The sequence below is a fragment of the Anas acuta genome, chromosome 6, assembly GCF_963932015.1.
Source record: "Anas acuta chromosome 6, bAnaAcu1.1, whole genome shotgun sequence".
Lineage (NCBI taxonomy): Eukaryota > Metazoa > Chordata > Aves > Anseriformes > Anatidae > Anas > Anas acuta.
In genome coordinates, this window is record NC_088984.1 from 5,978,779 (window position 1) to 5,997,959 (window position 19,181).

The 19,181-nt window shown below is 37.5% G+C and overlaps 1 protein-coding gene and 1 long non-coding RNA gene across 10 annotated transcripts in view; one reads left to right on the forward strand and one right to left on the reverse strand.

The window, feature by feature from the left end:
• The window catches only part of LOC137858810 (von Willebrand factor D and EGF domain-containing protein-like), a 176,281-nt gene extending 163,212 nt beyond the window's left edge, over positions 1-13,069 (forward strand). For 5 of the 6 annotated variants that reach the window (XM_068687110.1, XM_068687111.1, XM_068687109.1 and 2 more), the window contains 2 exons: positions 4,896-4,993; positions 11,501-13,069. In XM_068687110.1, the coding sequence (XP_068543211.1) occupies positions 4,896-4,993; positions 11,501-11,515 (113 nt within the window). In that variant the 3' untranslated portion in view covers positions 11,516-13,069. Of the gene's footprint in view, positions 1-781; positions 3,605-4,895; positions 4,994-11,500 lie in introns of all 6 variants that reach the window. The other variant, XR_011098020.1, reaches the window with a different exon arrangement.
• The window catches only part of LOC137858811 (uncharacterized), a 196,268-nt gene that overhangs the window by 115,249 nt on the left and 61,838 nt on the right, over positions 1-19,181 (reverse strand). The gene's annotated exons all lie outside the window — the stretch shown is intronic.

Consider the following 19,181-nt stretch of genomic DNA (forward strand, 5'->3'; position numbering starts at 1 on the left):
GCCACTCTGTTTTTACTATTTATTCCCATGCCACTGGAGTGGGCAATTAAATCAGCTCTCTGTCCAAAAGGAGCTGCCCGAAACTCCTAGGTCTCACAGCAAACCCAAATAATCACCAAGTGGTTGGAATTTCACTATTTTTTAAACAGAAAGAGAGAAGACTATTGTCAGAGAGCAGATGGCTAGGTCTTATAATGTTGCTCCAGGGTATTCACAATGAGGCAGGGAGGAACCAGGAGAACCAGAAAGTCTTCATCCTCACAGATGTTACATACAAAGTTTTGCATGAAAGTATAACCCCTAAAAGCATGTCTGGTTTTGTACTTTGACAAAAAAATGTATTTATCTATCTGAACTCAATGAGTCCTCACAGTGCCACCCTTGTTCAGAAGCAATTCGGGCTGGTTTGTGACTTTGGGACTTGTTCAGGTGTAGGAGGAAGGTAGATAACCCCAGCTTCATTCTTTGTTTTCAGCCCATGCTCTCATGCAACTGCCCTTATCAAGATGGCAGAGATGGGAATGTAGATGCAGGTTGCATCCCCACACTGAACACCATTTTTCCTCACTAACTTCCTATCACATATCTGGTAGGGTGACCAAACCAAAGGATCTATAGGAACTCCCGTTACTATTTTCTAGACATTTCTCAGAAAGAAAAAAAAAAAAAAAAAAAAAAGTGTTTCAGTCCTCTGTACCAAGATACATATCCAGAGCAGGCCATTAGGCCAGCAAAAGAGACAATGGATAAATACTGAGAATTGATCTTGTTTTTTTTTCAGTTCTTTTGCAATGAAGATTTCCACTGTCCAAGTCAGAAAAAAATTATCTCAAGTATTTTGAAAATGCTTCAGAGATCAAGATTGAACTTTGTTGTCAGGTGTAGCAACACAAGTTGTGGAGCTTGTATCTGATTTGGAATGAGTCTGCTGCATGTTGGAGGAGCAATCATGCAAGCAAAAACTTTGCCTCTTTTGCAATGATGTGCAATGAAATTACATTTCCATTTAATGTGGTGAACTACAAATTTCTCAATGTTATGATCAGTCAAACTTGCAGTGACATTGCAGAGATGCCTGTGCAGGTTGTTTTTCTTACAGTTTTACCAGTCTCTGGCAACTGCTGCACTGCAGAATTTGGCAAGAGTAAGAGTAGGTTAAGAGACTTTCAGGAGACATTGTTTCAGCAGTAATGGATAAAATGCAATAGTTCTCTTTTATCAGACTGTAAATAAAGAGGTCAGTCGAGAGAATAGTTTTCTTCCCCACTCATCTGTAACTGCACAGAATAGCTTCTGAAAGAGAATCAATAAAATAGGTCATTTGTCCCAACAAATACGGTGTACGGTGGAATACACACATTATCTTTGATAAATACCTATGACTTTATGGCCATAGACGGTCATAGAACAAGGAATAATGGTCAAGTCTCAGACAGTATTGCAAATGTAAGGAAATTACCTTTCAGGAAGACAGGTTAAAAAAAATGTCATTTGAAATATTCAACGTGCCTTACCCAGAGAAAGTAGCAGCTCCACAGATTAGGCTCCCTCCATTACAAGATTTTTTCTCTTTGACTCCCTCGTTAGCTCTCATAACAGTAGCACAAATGTTCTAAAAATTCCTTCTTGGAAAACACAGGAACAGTATCGCAGGATCTCCATGTTTTCCCAAAAAATTATCTCCTTCCCATCTGAGCTCAGACACCCATTCTAAAGCTCCATGCCTGTGGGTTCCCCCTGCATCCTTCACTGTTAGCTCACATCTCCCTTTTTCTTGAGCTCAAAAAGAAATATTAGACCAAGGCAGTGAAGACCTAATGGTACAATCTGACTACCCTGGTAGATTTAGCCAAAACACAACCCAGCAAAGTCATAAGGCTTCTGGCCAGAGATATGAAGCAGTTGTTTAAGGATCAGAGTGCAGGATCAAGGTATAACTCTAATAATTAATTATAAAGTATAAGAAGGTTATAGTTGTGAAGGATCTTCGTCATTAAAATTCATGCTGCTATCTTCTGTTCTAATATTATTGAACCCATACTGCCTTCTCATTTGCCCTTCAGAATATCTTCTCTTTATTTGCATGTTATAAGTGTCAAGCTTATAGCCTTATAATTTCCTCAACATTCTTGCTCCTTCTCTCTCTCTCTGTCTTGAACAACATGTCAGACAGGCTTGCTTCTAGCTTTCCTGTGTAACCCTTTCAATCCTTAAAAAAAGAAAAATCATAAAAACGATTGCCATTTGCATGCAAATTATAGTTCTGTTCTTTTAACATCCAGGGATAAATCTCTTTCTGTAATGGGCATTTATTGATTATAATTTTGTCATAAGCTTAGCTTATTAAATGACTTTCTGTGCTGAATCTGTACAGGATAATGCACACATAGCCTGTGTCATTTTCAGTGTTTAGAGGCTTAGCATCCCTTGTAAATACATTTATGAAATATTCATTTGAACTTCAGCTATGTTATTATCCTCTGTGATTTCAATTCCAATTTTCTTCCAAAATGTTTTTAACTTTTCTCCAAACTGAGCTTTTGTTTTTTTCTGAGCACTACAGCAGGAAGCAGTGGGTGGAGAGGGAAAGACAAGCAGGTAGCAAAGGATAAAGAAGTAGAGAGTCTTTTCCTTTTTTTTTTTTTTTCTTTGTTTGCATTATCTGAGAATCAAAGTAACTAGAGATGAAAAGAAAAAAAAAAAAAAAGCCTGGTACCTTATCTAACATCTGGTTTTCTGCCAGTGCAGACCAGAACACCCCTAGCAGAGTTAGAGATCTCCAGAAATGTCTACCTCTCTTTTCCTTACCTGGCTTCATTTTATCCACTACAAAGAAGAAAGGAGAATTAATTTCCATTTTACCTGTGCCCAAGTTAATATCAAATTATATGTACTAATATCAGACACAGTTCTCTCTCTTCTAGAACAAAAGCTTACTATACAGTGGAACAAAACTGGTGTGGGCACAAGGAGCCCCTTCTGCTGTCAATGCACACACTAGCAGAAGGCGGAAAGTGTTTTGTTGTTTTATTTTCCCTTTTTTCTTTCTTTTTTTTTTTCTCCAATGAATGAAATTTGAGATTTTTCCGGTTATAAATGAGTTCTTTCAGCCTATGGAGAAGCTGAGGAAGCAGTTGGAAGGTGAACAGTATGCTGTTATACATCCAGTGTGATTTCATTTCTCCTCTGCCCCATCCACAGCTGGGATCACACTTGGGCTTCCCCCTCTCAAAAGTAATTCAGAGTTTGCAGCTGCCCATTGTGGGTTTTGGGGATTGTTTTACAACAGATAAACCAGCTGCAAATAACAAAACCAAGTTTGCTTCTTGTTTCAACAAAAATGACACTTTTTAGCTTTCCAAAATAGATAGCTTTTCAAAACTAGCTTTTCAAAACTAGTTGATCTTTAAGCTCCCTTCCAACTCAAACCACTTTATGATTCTATAATTCTAAAATAGCAGAAGTATTTCAACTAGCTCTTACAGTAGGAAGTCAAGCTGCTAGCTGCAGGTCACTGGAGTCCTACAACAGAAAACCACCTGGCACAGCTGGCTTTTGAAAAGGATCACCTGCAGGTCCCCAGCACGTTCCTCTTCTATACATGGTATGGGTCAGCAGTTTTGACAAAAGCACGAACCCTCACTTAAACCACAAAGAATTTGCATGAGCTTAAATTTGTGTCAAAATCAGATTCTAAGACCAACAAATCCTGGAATTCATTCTTTTATCCCCAGAATTTGTTAAAGTTGATTTTCTGTAAAAAGCCCCTTGTAGGGATACATTAAACTTTTTCAGATCTGACCAAATACTTGGCTCAGTAGTGAAGGAGATGGTATTGGAGCATAGACATACTTTATGTCTTATGCTTTATTGACATATAATGGCATATACTTTATATTCAGATCTTAATGGTGCATGGCTACCTGCTTTCCTATATGGCTCTCTCTGACAAGAAAATATAATAATCCACTTGTTGATATTTATTTGGCAATATTTATAGAAGTCTTAACTCATGAGATCTAATTAAAATACTAAGGGGTGTGTGTTCTGCTTGAATTGGTGCCCTATGAATTGGCTGTTGTCTTTCCTCTATGCTAAAACAATGTCATAATAACATAAACTATATGAACTGAGCATGAAAAAATGGTTGAAATTTGAGTAATTCAGTTGATAATCTTTTTATCTCCTAAAAAAAAAAAAAAAATAAAAGCACTGATTCTTTTATTAACAGAATATATTTAAATGGATAAATGATTTACATCAAATAAATGTACTCTATAAGTACTCTAGATAAGATTAAAAACTTTTATTCTGATTCCTTTATTGATTCTTTGAGACCGTGAAATTACATGCCCTTGTTTCCAGAGATGTGAAGTATGCAACTCACAAAATTCTCCCTTTTATTTATTGTAATAATATCACTTTGGGGAGTAAATATTTAACCTATCTTTGCATCTCAAGACAAGAAAGGATCTCTTAACAACAGTTATTTTATTTCAATTGGAACAAAAGCAAATCGATTTTGACACGAATCTGACCCAACCATTGATGCCCAGAACGTATCCTGGCTTTCCAGATCAGGGCTTGCTCTGATCCATTTCCTGCTGAGCTAAGGTGATTATTTTGGCACTCTTCTCTTTCCCCATCATTGTGGAGAAGAGATAAAGAAAGAAAACTGTAAATGTAACAGACACATAAGCATGAAAAATCCTGTGGCAAATATTTTTAATGCCTACATGTTTTTTGTCCTTTTCTCCATCATATGAAACTACAGAACCATGATATATTTTGTCATATCATTGTCATATCAGTTTTTAAAGCGTCTGAGTATTTTCTTTCTGATTACAACATTTAGAGTAAGTGTATTTCTAAACAATTTTATCTTTCACTTGTAGCAATTTGTGAGCAAAAATGTCTGTTTGGAAGCAGATGCATAAGACCAAATGTCTGTGCTTGCAGAAGTGGCTACACTGGCTCAGCATGTGAAAAGAAGGTAAGGTATCAGCCAAAACCATTGGATTCTTATAGTAAGGAGGAAAAAAATAGCTGAATGTAACTGAAATAGTTTACAGGAAAAGTTCTTGATAACCTTGTGAAAGATGTAAATAAGGTTATAAAGGAGTTTAAAGGAAGTTTAATGACTGCTAAGCTGCCAAACTAACCCCGTACACAAGTTCTGCATGTAATAGTTTAATAACTCAAATATAAACATACAAAAGCCGTGTCTATTTTGATAGTGAGGGTCATCCTTAATACAGTTCTCCTGTCCAAAGCCACTAAGCATCTGCACAGTAAACAGTTCTCCAGGCCAAGGCGGGATCTGCCTCTCTCCTCCAAGTAACTTCCTTAGAGGCTCTTTTCCACATGAGCGTTTTTTGCTGCCTGCTGCTCCACCACCAAACAGGTGCTCCCAGATATTCTCAGACAGAGCCACGGGGACTAAATCCCTGTACCCTTTCAACGGGAATGACAGACACTTGAGCGAGTGCCACTTTTTTTCCTAATCTGCACACCCTTTTCCCCAGTGAACCTTCTCCCTTCCACAGTCACAAACATCCAAAATATTTCGTATGATTGCCACTGTCAGGGGCCACATTTTCAGGCCACAGTCACTTCCTGCAAATGCAGCCCTATCCCACTCCAGTGGCCCGACTTTCCCAGTCTCCAGCTTTCAGAAGGGCAGCTTGCCCTCTCATTTACCTGTACACAAAGGCTAGAGGAAAAAAAAACCAACATATTTTCATTTCAATTACTTTATGCATTAGATATAGCATGAAAATCTCTTCAGATAGTCACTTTATTCTGCTAATGATAATTAGATTTTAATATCATAATTAAAGTTCTGTATGGATTTTCTTAACAAGTACATCTCCACACTAAATTACAGCCCCTATATCAATAGTGAAATGCAGCTGATGTAGATAAGATGAATAAGTGTTTCAATTTTCTATATATATGTATAAAATCTATCAAACGGGTTGGCTGTAGAATAGGAAAGCATGGTGGGCTTTTTATCAAATAATTAACAAAAGTAGAATGGATGCAGGAATAAGGAATAAGGATGCAAGAATAACTCCAAGATAAACTGGAGTTGTTGTCTGCAGGTGTTTATATCCAAGGGACTTTTTCTCGGGAGGTCAAGAGTTGCCCTTTTTGATAAACCAGACGAGGATTAGCAGGATTGTTTTAGAGCATTATTCTAGGTGTGAATGTGTGAAGTATGATATTTGTCAGTTCACAAATGAAGTGGAACTCAGTTGCACTTCACAGAAAATATTAAATCAAATACCAGGCTTCCTTTTACACATGAATAACCTATTACACAGTAAATCAGTCCTGAAAGAAAAAGAAGGTGGCAAAAGACTTTGCATATTATGTAGGCCCAAAATGCCAAGCCATCAATGAAACATGTAAACACATGGGTCTCACTAGCAATGATTCATCTCACATTTTTTAGGACTGTTTGAAGCACTCCTTCAGTTCCATGGCTTATTCTGCAGAAATACTGATTGGCTGCACTGATGCGAACATGCATTGCTTTGATGTGAGGAAGAAACCATTCTGAATAAAAAAGAATTAACAGGTTTCCTTCAATCTGCAAGCATTGCTTAGAGCTAGAATCAAAGTTAGTAATAAAATTGATGGATTTAATGGCATCTAGTTTAAACTACATGGCTATATGCAACCAAATAAGCTACACCTCCAAAAAAAATCAAAATTATAAGAGATATTAAAATACAAAAGCTTATTTACTAGCATGGATTATAGTAAATTGTGAACATAAGGGTTTTTAATGCATATTACTGTAGAGATGTTAGGATAATAGGCCTTCCAAGAGTTAATTTATTGGACTGGATCAGGTATAAGTGAACAATTTGATCAGGCTTTAATTAATTTCTTCTCCAAACCTGTCAACTGTGGAAATTTCATAGTTTATCTAAGTAATTTGTTGAAGTATTTAACTACAATTTTGTTTTTCCTAATACTGGACATCAACCCACTCTGTTACAAGTAAAACTGATACTCCTTGGAGTAACCTTGGTGGATATAGGGAAAAGTCATCACAGTTCTTTTACGAACAACATTTACAGGTTTGAAGAAACTGTAATTTTCCCTACCAAATTTTCTCTCATTTTCCTAAACTCAACCAACCAAGAACTTATTTCTCTGTTGCTCCTGTCCAAGCTCTCACACGTTTCTCTCCATCCTTGCTGAAGCACTGCAGCTGGGTCCCAGCACTGCTGAGCACCCGGTAACTGCCTCCCTGTGGGGCTCTAAGCCTCTCATTAATACTTTTATAGCAGGAGATTTACCTTTTTCTGCTACAGCACTGCAACCAGCTCAGCTGTTCCACACTGTTGATACCTTATCACTCGTTTCCCATTTGGCATCTGTGTGGTTGACTTTTCCTTTGTAAGTGCAGTATTTATTGTCTTTACCTAATTTTGTCTTATGGATTTCCAACTGTTTCACCCATTTATCAAAAAAAAAAAAAAAAAAAAAAAAAAGTCATTCTAAGCCTGCATGCACTGTCTCCAAATGTGATATTGTTCAAAAATGTGACATCTCATTGCCTAAAACATAAATGAAAGTAGTGAATAGTAGAAAAATCAGGGCCTATGAGTACCCACATTGACAATAAACTATCGATAACATTATTCGTTGATAATGCTTCTCAGACAGGCCTACCCCCTTACTTTGTTCATCTGACCCAGACTTATTGGCATAATTATCTGCAGCAAGTCAGAAGCCCCCACAAAATAAAAATGTATCTGTTTATGGTGGCTAGAGTGGCTCCTAACCATATTTTGCTTAAGGGGCTTATAAGCTGATTATTTATTATTTTTTCTTAGTGTCTTTCCAGATGCCAACTTAGTCTGAATTTTTAGCTGTTATTCCCTTGCTTCTCCTATTTTTCTCATCTAAACATATATTATGTTTATTGGGACTATTTATGTCTACATCTTTAAGTACACTGGGGTAAACCCTATGAGGCCCCGCTGACCTGGATAAGCTGTTTCATGTAAAGCTCCTCTTACATGCTAAGGGTTTCCATATGGTGAGTTAATGCACAGTAGCTGGAATACCATCAATTTAAATCCCAGTTTATTGCCCAGTCATTTAACCTTGTAAACAGGCCCTAAATCCGACTTTCCTGAATCTAAATACTCACTCCCTTCCCTCTTTTCCCTTGAATTCCTGTTCCCTTGCTAATTCCTATCACGTTAAGCCTTTTGTCACATTTAACCTTTCTGAGAAGACTGTAGAAAAGGCACTGAACACGTTAGCCTTGCCTGTGTCATCTGTAATCCTCTCTTCTTAGATTTACCACCATATTTTTCTATGGGAGTTAAAACTCTTGCTTTGCTCTGCTTCTGTAATGAATCTTCAAATAGTGGGAAAAATACAGTAGTAGTGGCCTGAAAAATTTGTCAAGAAATGTGGATTAAATTGGAGCTGGACAGCCTCTTCCCTTCCCCCAGCAGCAGCTGACAAGGGATGCTCTAGGTGACCTCACCTGCGGCTCACTCAGTCTTGCCAGCCTCCCTTTCCTGGGGAAAGAGATGCAATGTAATTGCCCTTTTTCCAGTTCAGAAGAGTGATTTCCTCCTTTGAACTTCATTTCTGGTCTTAACTTAGTCTCACAAAATTAGAGTGAAAGATTCATTTTGGTAATATATTTTTCAGAGTATAGGCTGAACACACTAAGAAGATAGATACAGGGAGCTGGAAATAAAAAGCTTCACTGCAGAACTCCTTTTTTCTACAAACTAAACAGTGTCTGGAGTCTGGTTTTGCCAGTACATTTGGAAAAGCTGGGCTGCCCATATTTGTTTAATAAAGTTATTCCCCTTTCTCTGCTGTAATCTTTGGTATAGTTCCCTTTTGTGCAGTTACAATTCCTGGAGGAACAATATACATTTTCCCAAATTATTCATCATCTACCTCCTAGTTCTCACATCTATATTGCCAAGTGATTTGCAATTCATTTTCTGACATTTTTGGTTTACTTTGTTTTGGAGTTCTGCTAAACAAAGCCTGCCAAAAGCATTCCTCAGAAGGCTAATGAACTTGCTAGAATAGCAATCACTCTCTTAGAAACCTTTTGCGTATTTTTAATTTGTATTGACTCCTTGAGAGATTCAGATAATTTAGCAAGTTTCATGGCAGACATGAAGACAAATACTCCTGCTGACTTTTACTTTCAAAAGAGTTATTACAGCCCATTTGTTCATGGCTGGAAGGGGTGACCCAGTAAAAACCCAGACTAAACAGGCCTCTCCTCCAGTAGAACCACAGCTACCAAAAACGTTGACCTGGGTCCCAAAAGCAACTAATATAATCACTGCATCATTTGTACAATGGGGAGCTTTCCAGAAAGATGAAAGGTATATTGCAACAGTTGTCTTATCTGATACCATCATGTTTTCCTTGTTGTTTATCTTTTCTTTCTAAATGGATTAAAGTAACAGCATTAATTAAGCCAACAAAATTAATTTAAGCTAAACAATGTTATCTGGTTAGATATAAATGGTACATAATATTACACTATGAGCTAACATGGTGCTGTATTTTCCCCAAAACAGTTTAAAAATTAATGCAGTAGGCTTGCCTGTCTGTTGAATGTTTATTCTAAGGCATAAAGGTAGTGAGAACTCTAGCTCCTATCAGAAAATGATAATTAAAAAGACAAACTTTACAGCAGACATTTTTAACACTGGAATTTACCAGTGAATTAAACTGCAACAGGTCATGCATTCCCTGTGAATGAATCCAGTGACTGACTTCCAAATATATAACATATTATTGATTTCAGAACAGCCTGAAAACACAATCTTTTTTTTTAATAAACAATTTCTCATATTATGCAACACTTTGCTGCAGTTACTGACTTTAACATCACTATTACTTTGCTCATATATCTATATGATATACCTTCTCTGTATATCTGTATATCTCTATATCTTTTCTATAAGTAAACAGGACTTAAGAGAATAACTGATTTGGAAATTACAGTGTTCTTCTCTAGCTCTTTTAAGAGTTTCATGACCACAAGAAACCAAAAAGTCCTCTCTGATATGTTTTGACTTCATCTGACATACTCCTTCACGATGGGGTTTCTGGGTAATTGCAGACGTCTGTGTAGCAAGAATACTTGGAAATTTCTGTCCTGTTTTGTACTATATATATGTTCCAATGTTTTTCACATTTTTACCAAAAGGAAGCAGTACGGGACATTTGCAGCATTTCATGTTTCATTACACTTCCTATCTTATATATATACATACATATGTATATGTATATACATTTACACACACAAATATATATATATATAAAGTAAAAATATGTATTTTAGTATAATTAAGTATACAGACATATGGAAATGTGCAATATGAGACAGGCATGCACCCAAACATTTTTATTTGACCTCAAAAATATGTATTACTCTTCCAGATATTACACGCAGTTTTTTCCATGTAAAATAAATCTTTACTCTAACTAAACCTGTCTAAACCCCAGCAGGCACTTGTAGAAGTACCCTCTCTTTTCATATAAAATAAATGTGCCATGTACTATACACAAATAAACAACTGCTTCCCAGATAAATCACTATCAAAAACTAAGGTAAAGTATTTTAGAGTCAAAGAGGGAAGTAACATTTGGATACATGATGCTAATATCAAGGATAACTTGTCATATCAAATACAGATATATCAAGATTAAGGAGCACCTTTCTTCTTGCCCTGAATAATAAATTAATATCAACATTTTTATGTGCTTTCTAATACAGCTTTCTATAAAACTGCCCTTCAAAATGGGTTCTTAAATCTATATGCTAGCATAAAATAAAGCTTTTCATATCATCTATTATCTTGTTTTGGGATAAAGAAAATTCACTCATGTATTTAAACCAAGATGATATTCATGGGCAACTTCTGCTGTATGAAAATGGGATAAGTGCACTGAAACGTTTTCAGGCAAGAAGCCAACAATCTCCATGCGTTATGCAGAAGTGGCAGAGTGATTTTTTTAAGGCACACCTGCTTTAGATGAAAGAAATTGAATTCCAACTCCATAACTGTCAAGCGCCACCGCAAATAATAGAGCCTAAGCCGAATCATTTCAGCAATATAGCTATTTTCCTGTTGAAGCGATGGAGCAGAAATCAGCTTTAGCTAGATGATATCACTTCATGTGCATGCTTTGGAAACAGTTCCATTCATCATTTCACTGCTTAAACCCCTTTCAAAAACATGTTCTTCATTCCCTGGTTAATAAAAACTTTGGTTACCTGAGTCAAAATTGAAAAAAAAAAAAAAAAAAAAAAAAAAGTGGATTGTAATTTGGCCACAATTACTTAAAAATTCCAAGGAAAATACAGTAACTACAATAAATCATTTGAACCTTGCACATAATATTTCTTACATGACACCACACGCATAAGGCTGTTTCTTCTATATTCCCTTAAGCAGCTGAATACTCATTTCTGTTTTTGCAGCTACCAATAGGATGAAGATAACATAACAGCAGGACAATGAAGACAATCATTTGGGTATTGATAATCTGGCACTGACTGCATTTTTTGTTTGGGAAGATATAGTGTGAAGAAATTGCTAGTTTTCTCCCTTCTGCCCTCATATAATCACACAGAAGAATAAAAAACACTTAGCCACACGTCAATAGAACTAACTTTATTTTCAAAACCATCTATGGCTAGGCTCAAATTCATGAACTGCAGCTGTAATGTCACCATCACAATGACTGCTCCTGACCACAATGTCATTTTTAAATGATACAGAACATTTACAAAGACTTTTAGTGCCCTGTCGTTCTGCTTTCATGAAAATCAGAAGACATTTATAAACTTCCTCATTTCTTCCCATTTTTTAAACAGGTTTGTTTACTCACAGCCCAGAGAAAAATAAATAAAAAAGATACTGCTTCTACTGAGAAATTTCAGAGACTACCAAGGGAAAGACCTCAATAACATTTAACTAACACTAACTCCAGTTATTTTAATTCATCATTCCGCTGAGTAACTGCTAAAGCTAAATGCTTTAGTTTTCTAGGTTGCTAGTGTGCCAGCATTTAATTAAGGAGGTATCAATACAGTGCCTGTTGTAATGCTGGCATTACTTGCATCTGCACGTGAGTCCTCCTTTGCCCTCAGTCACAGCTATACATTGCTCCTGAGCAAGTCAACTGTTGACATGCTAAAGGTACATGAGCACCCACGTAGCCATCTCACCTTAATCCCTCAAAACATTTTACAAAACTAGTTTTTGAATCATACAATAGATGCTTACTGAAATGCCGGGAAATCTAGATGCTCTCGAAAAGACATATTCTAATCTGAAAATTCAGATGATTATTTTTAGATTTTTTTGTCTCACCTTACAGTGGCTAAAAGATGAGCAGCTTTTTAGATCTGGGTGCTTCATCACACAATGTGGCACTGCCATGGGATGTGATGGAGAGGTGGCAGAAAACCCAGAGAAGAGATGGAAGGAGTGCAAGGTGGGGAATAAGGAAACCGATTGTAAGTTAACTTGGAAAAAAAGACACATGGTTGCCACCACAGACAACTTTCAAGTTCAGTAAGGTAAAACCCAAATGATCTTCTTGGCATTCATGTTATCTTTACATTTCTCTTACTGGAAGATTCTGAGTAACTGTAGATCAAAACCTATGTGCCTTTATGCAGGAATACAGGAGTTCTGACATTCCCTCACTCTTCCAGAAGTAACTTAAAGTGAACAATCACACAAGTAAGGATTTTTTGATTGAACCTTCAGGGCTGCAACAGTAACTAGATGTAAGATTTGATCTGACCCTTGCTGTCAATTTATAAGAATAAAAAATACTGACTCTAAGACCTTAGAATACTGCAAATTAAGTGATGAAAAAGCTAGGAAAATTGCCAGTACTAACTCACAGAAACATTCCTCCTCTCTTTTGCCCAGCTCATAATAGTGACTTTTTTTTTTTTCTTCATGGCTAACTTTGTATATAGCAAAATGCTTTTCAATGTATCCATTCTAATTTCCAATAAATGGTTTTTCTATTATTTGTTTCTGAAGTCTTGCTTTTCATTTTATGGTAGGAGTAAATCCAATATAAGTAGTTTCCCAAATGCAAATATATATATATACATGTATATATATGTGTGTGTATATATATAAAATTACACTTGCCCCAGTCTTTGCAAGTTTCTTACTAAATCACCATTTAGTTGAAGGACCAGTCTTCAAATATATGTGCTACATTAAGAAAAAAAAAAAAAAAAGTCTTAATGTCTTAATTCCATACAGATCTAGACCACAATTAGTAATGCTAATATGAATTTAAGTTTTTAGCATTCACATTAACAGTTCCAGGAAGACATTAATACTAGAACAGAACGTTGGCACCAGATAAGTATCTACAAGATTAAATTTAGCGTGGCAATTACGGTTTTCTTGAAGTACAGATCCAATCAATAAAAAAGATTTCTATTACCTTGCCTCCATAATGTCTACAAGAGACAGTGCTAATGAACAAAATCCCTTGCCAAGATTGGATTTGAAAGCCTAGAACAGCTTTCAGTGCCATACAGCTTCATACTGTATTTCTAGGAGTGACTATTTAGGACAATGTACATCTCATCTATTTTTAGAAAATTAGCAAGTTCTTTTGCATCCTTGAGGATAGCTTATGTGTGCTTTTAAAACAGAAGCAATTGCTGATAGGCAGCAACATTCAGGTCACTCTCTGACATCAGACTGCAGGTAACGTACATACCATAGTTTCACAGATCACATCAGTATAATTCTACTTTCCAAGGATGAATTTCAACACTGCTCCTTTTCTCTTAGACACTTCAGCACTTAACTGTTTTTCTTCCCCTGACTGCTCATTATGCTTTGCTAAGAAGCCATCAGATATGGCAATGGCTGCATTCTTTCTTAATTTGAGCTTTAAGCATGATATAGAATAATGTAAGAGATGAAAATATAAAGATTGTAAATGTAAAAAATAAATAAAGTAAAATTTTGTAGAATTCTACAGGTGTTTTACAATGTATTGGAAAATAAACAATCAGGATATTTCTTGCAAATATATGGTCTAATTTTTTTCTAAACTTTCCCTTCTAAGCCATTCTTCCAACTTTAAGGCAGGAGTCAATCTTATTAATTGCACTCTACCAACAAAAGGTACCAGGCCTTGTTACTTAAAGTTCTAAGTTATTTACTTCTAGCTCCTAATTATCATCATGACTTCTAATGCACTCTGTTTGCTAAAGACTTATTTCAAAATCCTGTTAAACCCTCAAATAAATTGAAATAAATTGAGCACCATAAATCATGATCTCTTGTTATGGGAATAACAAACAGAAGCATTAGGCAGAAGGGGGAGTGTTTTGTTTGCTTTGTTTCATTTTTGCTAAATGTAAACATTTTTAAGAGCACAATGGTTGGCAGATTTAACTCATTCATGCCTTATAATATTCACATAGATGTTTAAACATTAAGGACATGGCTATATTGTTTTTGAATTTTCATTGGCTTTGATTTCAAAATAGAACATGTCACTAATGCTTTTTCTGCCCAGAAAGCAGGAGACTGCAACAAGTAGGAATTTTTGTACCTAGTCATCATTATTAAAATAAAATAAAAAAGATGGGGGAGAGGGGCTATATGCATCACTGCATATATGCATGCATGCACATATATACGTATCTCTGTAATTTATCAGCTAAAAACCTCCTAGAAATTGCTATGAAGCAAAGAAAACACTTTTAAAGAGAAAATATCCATGCTAGCTGGAATTTCAGCAGAAAAATATTATATTCTTCTCCTCATTTAAAAGGGCTTTTTTTGCTCACATTAGGAAGTGGAGTTGAAAGAAGTGAATCTACTCCTTGCAGGATGGTAGGTGGATATTGAGTCTTAATTCCTTTTAGAGTGAGTTTTGCTCTAGAAATGTGCCACTTTCAGGGGCCTGCAGATGTAATTCCTTGGTCTATCCATAAACAAGTACAGAAGTGGCTAAACAACAGAAGCCACTAATCCTGTCCTAGAGAGCCCACCCAGAAGGGAGGGAAGCGTGGCCTGGTCTCTATGTGTATTTAATGCTTCATCCCCCTGCCAGAAAACCCCATTCCACATGGATCACTAAGAAAATAGCAGATGATGGATTGAGAGGAGTACATTTTTGGGCTCGATTCAAGCTGGTGACATACCGGGAGGGCCTGCCAACCTATATATCATGTCCCAGATAAAAAAAAAGACTTTACAATACTCCACATACATAAATAAACAAACAGAATTATTCAGAAAAAATATTTTCACTTTAAATAATTTAACTACAAAAGCTGTAGAGCATGACATGCTCTGTGGGCATAATACGACATCTTTATGCTCAATTAAATTTTTAACATTAATATCATTTGGAGAAGGAGTAGGCAAACATGATTATACATGGTATGCGTAACAATATGTACCTCTAAGATTACAGTTTATACTTCTGCAAAGTAATTCATACTCAGAAGCTCTGAGGATGAGCTGTCACATCCAAAATTAATGTTTGTTATTAAGAACAAGCTTTCATTGTCACAGCACGTGAAAACTAGAGCTCCGGATCTGATCCTCAGGCACTGGTGAGGCAGGCTAAGAACAAGAAGGTGGTTTCAGCCTTACAGGCCATGAGCTAACGTCACTCTTGCTCCCATATTTCTAACAGCTGACATCTGGGAGACTTGACGTTAGGCCAGTTTCCCTTAGGAAGAGTAAAGCACGGCACAGATTCAGTGTGTGATTTATTTAAGCAGGCTGTAAGCCTTGGGTTGAGAGCAGATGCAGGTAGGCAAGCACACAGGAGCTCCTCCTGCAGAGAGACCGGCAGGCTCTCCCTGACCTAAGTCTTGTGCCTAGGTTCATTCTGCCTCTGCCCTCCTAAATCTCCTTTTCTACCACTGTCTGACTCAGTTCTGAATTAGACTCTAGGCTCTTCAGTCTTGGAAGGACCATGTCTTCCCTTCGCCCTGGTGCTGAAGCTTCTCCATCCCCACCTCCCAGGCCCCTCCAGCAACTCAAAGAAAAGACAGAAGGTGCTTCCGAGGAAAAACCCTCACCAGACAAATATTCAGTCTGAACCAGCAACAACTTTTATCCTAATGATCATAATTTTGTCAAAAATGTTTGCACTAACTACTCTCTGAATTTTACACTTCTGTCATGATAGCGTTCCCAATGGGATCAGCCAATTTTCCAACTGATTTCTTTGATGCCTGGAAGACTTTTTATGTGTAGGGTTTCAGTTTCAGTTTCAACATGTAACTTGCTGGCATTGTTACTGTCACTGGGAGGTAGGAATTACTGTTGTGAAAAGCTTAATGAGAGAATACAGATGTTTTTAATCAGTTTGCTTTAGAGAGAGAAGAAGGAAATGCTTCAGGTCTGCACTGAGGTCTCCTTTTTTCCTTTCTTTTTTCCCCCAAAGCAGACTTGGGCACGCATTAGCCATGATTGATTTATAAGACTACTGGTGTTGTCTGGGGGTCTGTGTCAGGTGTAAAAGATTTGTCCTAATGGGGTTGCAAAACTACATTACCTGATTCAAAAGCTGCATGCCATCCTGATACTCTTGATGTACCAAGCCACCAGAGGTTATCACAAACATCAACATACATGTATCCAAGAGAGTACAGGCAAGCCGTTGTGATCACCAAGCCTGGTTATTTGCTGGCACAAAATGAAGTAGTCTGTCTGTTTAATACCACTAGCCACTGTCAACCTTACACTTTCATTCACCCTTTAATACAGGGACCATTTCAAAATCTTTCTCCTGCTATTAATACACTTTTAAAAGCTTACGCCCTTACACACCAAGCAATCATTTTCCCCTCAACAGCTATGACCTGCCATTTCTTTACCAGACCAAATTGCTGAAAAAGGCTGGAGGTTCATGAAGGGAAGTGGCAAGAAGAAACTGCAGAGATTTCCTGCAAGAGCTAAAAATGACCAAAATACTATTTACATGCAAAAGGAAATTCAAAACTGGCTTTATTCTCTATTTCTTCATACATAACAAGAAAATTAGAAGAAAATAAAAAATGAAAAGAGGAGAAAAAAAAAATCTTCTTTACGAAAACTATTTTTGCAACTTCTATTTGGAAACATCTGAGAATGAAGAGACAACTTCAGATGTCAGTACAGACTGGGTGATGAATGGATTGTGAGCTGCCCTGAACAAAAGGACTTGGGGGAAATGGTGGACAAAAAGCCTGACAGGAGCAAGCAGTGTGCACTTGCAGCCCAGAAAGCCAACTGCTCCTGGGCTGCACCTAAAGCAGTGCAGCCAGCAGGGCCAGGGAGGGGATTGCGCCCCTTTGCTTTGCTCTCCTGAGGCCCCAGCTGGAGCCCTGCATTCAGTTCTGGGGCCCCCAGCACAAAAAAGACAGGGACCTGTGAGAACAAGTCCAGAGCAAGGCCATGAGGGGTGGAGCCGATCAAGGGGCTGGAGCACCTCTGCTACTAACAGAGACTGAGAGAACTGGGGTTATTTAGCCTGGAGAAGAGAAAGCTCCAGGCAGAGCTTATGGTGGCCTTCCAGTATCTAAGGGGGCCTACAGGAAAGCTGGGGAGGGACTCTTTGTCAGGGAGCATAGTGATAGGACAGAGAGTAATGGCTTTAAACTAAAAACGGGTAGATTTAGATTAGATAAAGGAAGAAATTGTTTGCTATGAGAGTGGTGAGGCCCTGCAACAGGCTGCCCAGAGAAACTGTGGCTTCCCCATTAGGCCAAGGCTGGTCTGGTGGGAGATGTCCCTGCTCATAGCAGGGAAAGTGGAGCAGGATGGTCTTTAAGGCGCATTCTGACACAAACCATTTTGTGATACTGTGATTCTATGACAGAAGCAGTGAGTGAAACAGCGTTATTATAAATCATAGAATCAGAGAATATCTTGAGTTGGAAGGGACCCACAAGGATCACCCAGTCCAACTCCTGGCACCACACAAGTCTACCCAGAAATTCAGACCCTGTGACTTAAGTTCACAGTCCAAACACTTCTTAAGTTTCAACAGGCTTGGTGCCGTGACTATGTCCCTGGGCAGCCTGTTCCAGTGTGCGACAATCCTCTCAGTGAAGAACCTCTTCCTGATAATCCAGTCTGAACCTCCCCTGGGGTAAAGACCATAGCTAGGAAAATCAAGGTGGAAAGCCATCAGTTCCCGGAAAAAAAAAAAAAAAAAAAAAAAAAAAAAAAGCCAGGAAAGAACCTGAGCAAGGTTACAGATGCAGCAGAAAAGAGCTGGGGATGGGGGACAGTTAGGATCTAATATAGTAGCTATTACACTAGAGACTGCTTGGATTAAAACAGAAGGATAAAGAAGGTTTACATAAGGTAATTGGAAATAATTATAGACCTGTAAGGTGGAATGTGTGAATGGGAATCCCTTTAAAAGGCTAAAACATTGATCACGGAGGGGCTGCATAAATGCTGGTCTTAAACTGAGGGAATCTATCACCAGGAATGATTATAAAATCTGTATAATCATGGTTCTTGTGTTCTTAAATAATTGAGAGAATCAAACTCAAATCCAATGAGTTAACTTGATATAATTGATCTGTAGATGCTAAACACATGGTTTTGCAGAAAGTGCATGAATCTGCTGTTCTTGTATTTGCTTTAGGAAATTTTATGGGTTAAGAAGAAAACTGCACTTGTATTAACTAAGGCTTCAACAGAAAAATCAACTAGTACTGAAAAGAGCCTTGAGGGAATGTTAAATTTGTTCTTCCACCTCAAATATTCCTGAAAATATTCACAAAGCAGAATGTACTGGAATAAGGAAAATGAATTTTCTGATGAGCTCTGACAGACATCCCTACAACAGAAAGATCTGGCATTTGGGCAGGGACTTGAACCCAAGCCAGGAAGAACCTTTCTGAAGGCCTAGTCCTGAGCTGCATATTATATAAAAACACAATTTCTTTCAATCTATATACAAGAACTGGACACATGAAACTATGAAATGAAGAAATCACATACAGCAAGACAAGAGACCTTCCACGAGTCCGATAAGACACTTCTGCCGAAGCCAACCATCTTGTCCCTGACAAAGACCATGATCCGATTGCAATCCTTCAAGGGACCAAGGCAGACAAACTGGCATTACAAATCCAGCCTAATGTT